The sequence below is a fragment of the Salvelinus namaycush genome, chromosome 22 (genome assembly GCF_016432855.1).
Source record: "Salvelinus namaycush isolate Seneca chromosome 22, SaNama_1.0, whole genome shotgun sequence".
Taxonomy (NCBI): Eukaryota; Metazoa; Chordata; class Actinopteri; order Salmoniformes; family Salmonidae; genus Salvelinus; species Salvelinus namaycush.
The window spans coordinates 14,766,873-14,776,872 of NC_052328.1; the positions used below are offsets into that span (position 1 = coordinate 14,766,873).

Here is a 10,000-nt window from a genome sequence, read left to right on the forward strand (position 1 = left end):
AACCTGCCATAGAGAGCCTTGACCAAAATGACGATGACCCACTCTTTCTGTGAGCCAGCACAGCCTGTGTGTGTGTGTGTGGAGGGGGTTCTGAGAGAAAAAAAACAATTAACCTGAATTAGGGCCAGACTAGTTACCATAATTCTCACACATTGCCATTGACAGTTTTTTATATTGTCTCTTTTTGGTCCATTTAGATTGTTAATGTAGATTGTATACAAAAAAATGTAATGGTTAAAAAATGTCATGTTTTACTGTGACTTGTTGTAGGCTCCTAAGTGGACGGTAAGGTTAAAACCAAACCAAATTAAGAAAAATAAAATTAAAATAATAAAATTAAAAATAAAATTAAAAACTAAGTAACTCCGCTAGAGTGTCTCTTTTGGGTCACTTTTGCCGGTCCCAAGCCCGGATAAAGGAGGAGGGTTCCAATTGTGACATAAAAAAAACAAGAATCGACAGAAGAAAGTTCATTTGTAGTTCTAACTATATTTAACGTGTTTTTTACTCACTTTTTTGTCTCTCGATGTTATTCCTCTCTCCTACAGCATCCATCACAATTACATGCACATGGCCAATTATGCAAATTAGGCGATTACGCCATTTAGCGACTTTTAGGACAGCCAATAGCTACTTTCCTTACTGAGGATTAGGCAACAGTGAGAGAAGACGGGAAACCAACGACGAAACGGTTGTAGCCTACATTTTGGTAAGTTAATTCTATACGATGTGTTATTATATTTTCAATATGTAAATAAAAGTTGAGTTTGAGTGGTGCCTATATTGTATTTGCTTTAAGTAGAAACTAGGGTAGCTCAAATGTGTGAACTAGATTTGATCGAGAGTCGCTGAATAAGGGCATTTGGTTAATCATTTCGGAGTGGACATTTTTTGTAATTTTTCTCGGTGAGTTTACAATATTTCATTGTAAATGTATATTACCACGGTTCCGAGGCACAGGGTATTAGGTACAGAGCGTGCTCTTGAATTGTGAACGAATTCTAGAGTAGCCTAGCTACTCTACTGTGTCATCGCATGTTAACGTAAAAGGTAACGTTAAGCAATTAACTGTTATGGCTAAGCCGGTCACTGACTCGCTAGAATATGTCAAGGTGTGAAATGTTACAATATTCTGATGTAAATGTATCAGATGAAGACTGTCATTAAATGTTCCTGTTTAAACTGCTAAGTCATTGTTGTCTTTTATATAACGGGTGGGTCTAATGCTGATTGGTTTAAACTGCATGCCATCCGGTGTCTATTGCACAAATTACCACCAGCTAAATATGTCGTTAAAATGCCAAATTACTCTGTTCCATCTGACTGCGCAATCCACTGTCTCATTAGCCCAGACAGGGAATCTATAAACTTGTTCGCCACAATTAAAAAGCATCTAGCCATTATCTCACATTTCTTTTAGACTAACATTTTGTTTTCAACAGCAGAGATTTGTATAAACTTTGTCTCGCCGACATTTGCAACATTGTTTCAATATTCAAATTCGATCTCCATCTGTCCCATAGTAATGAATCTGTCGGGATGAGACGGGCAGGTATCGAAATCATGAATTAGCATAATTGTTATGAATATATATTACATTACACAAAGAACTATCAATAGAAAACAGGTCTAATGAAAGGAGTGCAGCTAGTTTGAAGTGATTGTGTTAGGCTAGCGCCTCTGAACGAAAGTGTCCTGACGAGAACTCATTTTCTATGCCAGGTAAAGTCGCCCATCAATAGCTCATTGTTAAGTATTTATCCAAATAAATGTGTTATGATTTGTATGCATTTATAAAGGTTAAAGGTTTTTTGTTATCAGCCCAATTGGCGTAGGCCAATATTTTATTTTCACTCCATATTTGTATATACAAAACATTAAGAACACCTGCTCTTTCCATGACATTGACTGACAAGGTGCATCCAGGTGAAAGCTATGATCCCTTATTGATGTCACTTGTTAAATCAGCTTCAATCAGTGTAGATGAAGGGGAGGAGACAGGTTAAAGAAAGATTTTTTAGCCTTTGAGACTTGGATTGTGTATGGAGGGTGCAACTCAATAGTATGAATGTGTTCTTAATGTTTGTGTACACAGTGTAATTTGTTATTTCTGAGAGTACTTTGACTCTCGTAGGGAGTATTTCTTGATCTTACATTTCTTTCATACCAGAAATGTTATAAAGTTTTCATTACCATTTCACCCCTATCGTCATAGCCTACAGACAATGGGCAGCCAGGTATCTGTAGACAATGTTCATGTTGTGGTGGTTGGCGGGGGTTTCGGTGGCACCGCCGCCGCACAACAGCTCAAATCCAGGGGGATACCATTCACCCTCATTGACCTCCGTGACGCCTTTCATCACAATGTGGCTGCCCTCCGTGCCTCTGTTCAGAGTGGTGAGAACCTTTGACCCATTGGAAATTGTAACATCACTGGAAAAACACTGATATAACAATTCTCACTTAAAGAACCTTTGACATATTTAGTTACTTTCTCACAGGCTTTGCCCAGCAGACCTTCATCCCATATTTTAAGACATTTGGAGAGAATTTCCTTCAGGGGCGAGTCGTACGGGTGGACCCAGTGTCACAGACTGTAGCGTTGGATGGAGGAAAGGTACAGTAGACTATATGAGCATGCTGGGGTTTATTATGTAATGTCGCTTTCTCTAGTCAGTTCAGTTCTAGCTGCTGAATATCAACTCGGCTTTGTATTCTTGGTCTACTCTCTGTACTTAGGCATATGCAGTGGTGTGCTGTCCAAAGCAGACAGCTTCTGACAGGCTGGAGACGTGACAGTTTGTTCCTGTAATTTGACTGTGTCATTGATTGTCTTACACCACAGGAAGTTCATTACTCACACCTTATACTGTGCACTGGCACAGACGGCCCTTTCCCGGGGAAGTACAACATGGTGGCCTCCTATCAGACAGCCATCCAGAAGTATGAGGACATTGTGAAGGAGGTACATTTTCATGGAAGTGCATTCCCAGGGCTGGTTTGTTGGTGCAGACTTAATGTTCATGTTTGATCTACACAGAACAAAATATAAATGCAACAATTGCAATTATTTTAGTTATAGTTCATATAAGGAAATCAGTCAATTGAAATAAATTCATTAGGCCCTAATCATAGGATTTCACATGACTGGGAATACAGATATGCATCTGTTGGTCATAGATACCTTACAAAAAAAGGTAGAGGTGTGGATCAGAAAAACATCCCAAACATGCTCAATGGGTGACATGTCTGAGTATACAGACCATGGAAGAACTGGGTCATTTTCAGCTTCCAGGAATTGTGTACAGATCCTTGCATTATCATGCTGAAACACAGTGGCGTGCCGTGGGCCTGGGCCTTCAGTGAGGTACTACACAGTCCCACCCGAATTAATCCACCTCTTATTACCATCATTATGATGCCATGGCTCTAGACACTATACATTTAGACAGAAACGCAGTATAACCAGGTGTTGCGTCACCTTGAAATTGACAAATTGACATTTTTGGGTAAACGGTGTTTACCCAAAAACATGACACAATCAATGAGTCTTTTCAATATTTCCCTTCACCTTTTCATTGTGCAGCTCCGTTGCCCTGCGCGCTTGTTCTTTGAGCTGTAGATCCACTCCGGTGTCCCCAAAAGTTTTCAAAAGCACCATTGCTTGTAAGTGCCCAGCCGTACTTTGGTGTCTCGTTGCTGCCTTGGTTAGACAACTCAAGTTTGCAAAGCCAGTGTGGCTCCAAACACCAAATCGATCACTTGCAAATAATAGGCATTCCCAGCAGTACAGTTTGCAGTGTTTCTCGGAGCCTGTGAGCCATTGACAGCGCTCGTAGTTGAAACTTTGAAAGTGGCGAGCGAACTAACCCCTTTCCCGCCTGTGACAGGCTTTGTGGCGTCGGGCGACCTCTCCTTACAATGTCTAACTTTTCTTGAAAAGTTCGTCTTGAGAATGGCGTTATAATTATATCCTCGACCAAATCGATATCTTCTCCTCCTTCCGCCATTGTGGGTTGAAAAAACAGCTTAGTAGTATGCAAATTAATTCGTTTATCAAATTCAGTTTCCTAGATCTGCATAGACCTGCCCATAAGACCTGCCTCTCAATATTGGTAATCCAATCAAAAGACGTGCACGCACTACGCCTGCTAGCTGGCTCCTGTGTAACACTGGAGCCAGCCAGCAGGCGTACAATAGCCAACTCTAAAGCTGATTGGTTGACACTAAATTTTCATTTCCATTCACTATAAGCTACAAGCGCCCGCACTGTTGATTCTGAAGGCCTGAGGGCAGATTTTAGACCCCTGGCAACACATGATGGCTGAATATGATTGGATAAAAGATCTAACATAAAGACCAGCCCTCCAAATCTCAACCTGGGGCTGGAAGCAGTGCAACCAAGAGGAAAGCTATGAAATGAAGAGTATAACTCTTACTCTGGGGAATAATTTAATACATATTTGTGGGAAAATATATTAAAAAAAAAAAAAAAATTATATTCTGATGATGTTTAGGCCAGCAGAGAAGGCCTTGCAGGCCCTGACGGCCCACCACTGCTGAAACATGAGGTGATGGCGGTGGATGAACGACGAGCTTCCCTGAGACTGTTTCTGACAGTTTGTGCAGAAATTCTTCATTGTGCAAACTCAGTTTCATCAGCTGGTCTCAGACGACCCTGCAGGTGAAGAAGCCGGATGTGGAGGTTCTGGACTGGCGTGGTTACACTTCGTCTGTGGTTGTGAGGCCAGTTGGACGTACTGCCAAATTCTCTAAAATGACGTTAGAGGTAGGGCTGGGTGACATCAAAATCATTTGAATTAATGTTTTTGCTCGATATTCCAAATGCTTATCGCAAGAATATAGGTTTTGATATTTTTTGTTTTTGAGTGTATACGTCTGCTTATTCTCATGTCTCTCGCTCTTATGTGTTGTGCACCTCCACATTTACACCAGAGACCTGTATATAATGAAGAGATGCACGTCTCCACCCTAACAATGGGGTGAGTTGTCCCAAAGGCGTGAAGGCAGGCGACAAGCTTAGGTCCAAAATAAGCCCATAGAAATGCTTTGGACTTATTTTGGACAGATTTTAGTGAGTGAAACCTCTCGCTTCGCCTCTTTCTCTATGGTTTACACATACCAAGCCCCTACTTCTTACGCCAACAAAGTTTAGAGATCACATCTTCCTCACTGACAGAGGTTTCAACTTGCTGTTTGTATTTGAGGTTTGGTCCAACATAATTTGTCATATGGACACAAACAAATTGAGACATTATTTGATTTAAATACTTGGTTTGAGCCCTGAATGCTGATAGCCATGGTATATCAGACCGTATACCACGGGTATGACAAAACATTTATTTTTTACTGCTAATTATGTTGGTAGCCAGTTTATAATAGCCATAAGGCACCTCTGGGGTTTGGGATATATGGCCAATATGCCACGGCTAAGGGCTGTGTCCAGGCAGTCCGCGTTGTGCATAAGAACAGCCCTTACCCGTAGTATATTGGCCATATACCACACCCCCTTGTGCCGTATTGCTTCAGTAGTAGAGGAGAAGTTCAATTTTCTAACAATACCCTTTTTATATCTCTACTACTCAAATTGCAAGCAGAGCAGACACCACTAAAATGAGAATATCAATGAACATTGTTTCTGGAAAATGAACACTCAGTTTGTCGCGTGTGGCATTGGGGTACCACTAGCAGAATTTTAGCCAAATACTATAATACTAGCTGGCTAGTCTGTGTTTTATAAATAAGCATGAACACAATTATAAACTCAACAAAAAAGAAACGTTCTTTTTTGCATGTGTAAATTTGTATGAACAAAACAAGATTCAACAACTAAGACAAACTGAACAAGTTCCATAGACATGTGACTAACATAAATGGAATAATGTGTCCCTGAACAAAGGGGGGGTCAAAATCAAAAGTAACAGTCAGTATCTGGTGTGGCCACCAGCTGCATTAAGTACTGCAGTGCATCTCCTCATGGACTGCACCAGATTTGCCAGTTCTTGCTGCGAGATGTTACCCCACTCTTCCACCAAGGCACCTGCAAGTTCCTGGACATTTCTGGGGGGGAATGGCCTTAGCCCTCACCCTCTGATCCAACAGGTCCCAGACGTGCTCAATGGGATTGAGATCCAGGCTCTTCGCTGGCCATGGCAGAACACTGACATTCCTGTCTAGAGTCAGCATGCCAATTGCATGCTCCCTCAACTTGAGACATCTGTGGCATTGTGTTGTGACAACTGCACAAGGTGCACCTGTGTAATCGTGCTGTTTAATCAGCTTCTTGATATGCAACACCTGTCAGATGGATGGTTTATCTTGGTAAAGGAGAAATGCTCACTAACGGGGATGTAAACAAATTTGTGCACAAAATTTGAGAAATAAGTGTTTTGTGTATATGGAACATTTCAGGAATCTTTTTTCAGCTCATGAAACATCGGACCAACCCTTTACATGTTGCATTTATATTTTTGTTCAGTGTATTTTAATACATTTGACAATTTTTGTACCCACATTCATGTGTTTTTATGAAAATATTAGTAAATGACAGGTGTTTGATTTCTCCCTGCTGTTGGTCAGGTCCAGGCCGCAGGTTCGGTTCTTGTGGTAGGTGGTGGATCCACAGGTGTAGAGATGGCTGCAGAGATCAAAACAGAATATCCAGACAAGAAGGTAATAATATCCTACATCCCTTTTATTAACACCTCTTAGAGACTTGTGGTTGGAGCACAACTAATGGAGCTTGCCCTCCATTCTCAAACACCCCCGTGTTTCCAGGTGATCCTGATCCATTCCCATGTTGGCCTAGCCGACCCAGAGCTGCTGCCCAGTGTCAGACAACAGGCTAAGGAGGTGCTGCTGGAGAAAGGGGTGGAGCTGCTACTGGGTAAGAGGTTATGTCTGGCTGAGGAAATGTTAGTCAGGGTGACACAGCATCACCAGTCAGAGTGAAAATGCAGTTTTGATTATGTCATGTTCAGCAGACAGAGAATGTCTAAGAGCTCATGTGTGTGCAGAGGGTGATTGCCTCCCTTCCTCATTATTGGATATGGAATTAGGTTGTCTGTTGTGACTGGCACAAACAGTAAATGCCTAGATAACCTTTCTTTGATCATCTGTTTCATGCTAAACACTTTATAATTATAATCTCAGTGCAATTCACCTGCTGTTATGTATTTTAACTTATCTTTCACACTGTGGCCTCACCTTTCCATCTGACTCTAGGGCAGAAAGTTTCTAACCTGTCTGTACTGGAGCTCAATGTGACCAACAAGAACATGGTTATCATGACAGACAAGGATACAGAGATCACTGCAGACCTCGTCATCTGCTGCACAGGCATGAAGATTAACTCTGATGCCTATAGCTCCACCCTGAGTGAGTTGTCTTTCTTGTCCACTAGGTGGAGGGATTATGCCATCTGAGTCCAAGGCAGCCCAGAAATTCAAGAAGTACTGCTCAAAGTGCTGTTGATAAAACTACTACAGGAGAGTTCAAAATCTGTTAAACAGTTTTGCTGGATATATAAAACGTTTCAATTAATCACCTGAATTCCTGTGAAAGATGGCTGGTTAGAGAAACTTCATGATGAACTTGCATATTAAATTCCCCATCCACATATGCTCTTTCCATGACATAGATGACCAGGTGAAAGCAAAATTCCCTTAGTGATGACTTATTAAATCCACTTCAATCAGTGTAGATGAAGGGGAGGAGACAGGTTAAAGAAGGATTTAAGCCTTGAGACAATTTAGACATGGATGTGTGTGCCATTCAAAGGGTGAATGGGCAAGACCAGATTTAAGTGCCTTTCAACAGGGTATGGTAGTAGGTGCCAGGTACACCGGTTTGTGTCAAGAACAGCAATTCTTGTGTATCAAGAATGGTCCAGTACCCAAAGGAAATCCAACCAACTTTACACAACTCAATATTAGGAAGGTGACCAGACTGCATGCGCCATCGCACGCATGTTGATTTTTTGTCCACACCAGATGCGATCAGGACACGCAGGTTGAAATACCAAATCAATTCTGAACCAACTATATTAATTTGGGGACAGGTCGAAAAGCAATAAACATTTATGGCAATTTAGCTAGCTTGCTGTTGCTAGATAATTTGTCCTGGGATATAAACATTGGGTTGTTATTTTACCTGAAATGCACAAAGTCCTCTACTCTGACAATTAATCCACAGATAAAAGGGTAAAAAAATATATATTGTAATTTCTCCTCCTTCAGGCTTCTTCTTTTGACTTTATATGACGGTTGGCAACCAACTTTAAGGTACATTACCACTACCGACTGGAGTGTGGACCTAAGTTCATCTTTCAATCACCCATGTGGGTATATGCTCCTACAAACCAATGAGGAGATGGGAGAGGTGGGACTTGCAGCGTGTCACAAATAGAAGAAATGTCTATTGTAGCGCCTGGCTACGCACATGACGCGAGCAGAGTGTTCAGCATGTTAGTACACAATGTACAGTAGTCTAAACACTATCTACATGCATTTACTGAAGTTTCGCTGTTTATATTTCAGATGGATGCCTAGCAGAGAATGGGTCCCTGAAAGTGAATGTGCACCTGCAGGTGGAGGGCTATGACAATGTGTACGCTGTTGGGGACTGTGCTAATGTTAACGAGCCTAAGATGGCGTATCATGCAGGTCTCCACGCTGGGGTTGCTGTTACCAACATCACCAACAGTCTGATGGGGAAACCCCTGGAATCTTATCACCCAGGTAATTGAGACTGTCTCCAATCTCCTGTAAACCCTACTTCTGTCAATGTTATTGTTTTGACCTTAATCTCTGACTATAGAACATTCTATCATGGGTATATGTCCACATGTTTTCCTGACAGGGAGTGTGACCATGTTGTTAGCCATGGGCCATAATGATGGAGTGGGCCAGTTCAATGGGCTGAGGCTTCCCCGTTGCCTTGTAACCCAGGGCAAGAGCAAGAACCTACTGCTGTGGAAAAGCTGGAAGGAAATGGGTCAGAAAGCTCCTTAACGTGTGCCATACAGAACATTGTGGAGCGAAGACATGAGTGTGCCGGCACAGCCTTGACAGAGTGCCTTACTCAGGTGACAGCTTGCAGAAGTTTTGGCGTTCTGACATGACTATTGATATGAGACCATATATTTGTAAAATATTTCTACGCAAGGTGATGCAAACTTTGTACAATGTCCATTTTTGCCAATGAATGTTAACGTATGCCTTAATAAAAAATAAATCTGAATTTTATGGTTAAATATATTTCTGTAATTTGATACAATTTAAAGAGCAACTGAGCTGAACTCGTTTTTCTGCTGCTCATTTTGAAAAACAAGATTTGAGTCTTGGGTGTGGTTCGATGGGAGTGTGTTATGTTTGTTTTATCGTACCCCGAAAGTTACTGTTTGTCCCTCTTGACGATAGCGACAACAGCCACTACAATGTCCTCAATGGTCAGAAAAATTAATCAAGAAATCTAATTCACATTTATGCAGAAGAGATCTTAGTTGTGAAATTTTACATCTAGCTTAGGTGTTTGGTCCAGTATTTCAAGTAAAAAAAATGTGAATGGAAAAACTAGTCTGTGCACTGCAGACTGTATTGAGTCAGCTGCAGGCTGGCCTGGCTCAGGACGGGTTTCTGAACATGTCTACAACTTCATCAGCAAGCTGTTAGACTATCGTAAATAAAGCATAAGCTGCGACACGTTTTTTTAATCAGTGCCCAAAATCGCTAACTAGGTAAGTTCCATCTCTGTTTGTCAATGAAGCTAGTAACTTTAGTAGCTAGCAGGCACATTGAGCAGGCAGGCCATGTTAGTTAAATCAACTTAGCAAGTCACTGGCGACATGCTTGGGTGCAGTTTTTATTTAACAATGTTCTCACAATCTATTACCAGAGTGTGTCTGTCTGGCAATGTTTCATAGTGAATCAAAAGAACCATCACGCACTCCCAGAAGCTTGGCACGCAAATTCATACAAAG

General features: G+C 41.4%; 1 protein-coding gene across 2 annotated transcripts; it reads left to right on the forward strand.

Moving 5' to 3' along the window:
• Positions 1-627: 627 nt before the first annotated feature.
• On the forward strand, positions 628-9,274 carry aifm2 (apoptosis inducing factor mitochondria associated 2). Of its 2 annotated transcripts, XM_038960455.1 has the most exons (9): positions 628-709; positions 2,216-2,397; positions 2,502-2,617; positions 2,846-2,965; positions 6,601-6,693; positions 6,799-6,907; positions 7,246-7,398; positions 8,559-8,759; positions 8,881-9,274. In XM_038960455.1, the coding sequence occupies exons 2-9, from the start codon at positions 2,226-2,228 to the stop codon at positions 9,030-9,032; spliced, it is 1,116 nt and encodes a 371-aa protein (XP_038816383.1). In that variant the 5' UTR covers positions 628-709; positions 2,216-2,225; the 3' UTR covers positions 9,033-9,274. The 2 variants fall into 2 exon arrangements, with proteins under 2 accessions (XP_038816383.1, XP_038816384.1); XM_038960456.1 differs by lacking the exon at positions 7,246-7,398.
• The last annotated feature ends 726 nt before the right edge of the window (positions 9,275-10,000 follow it).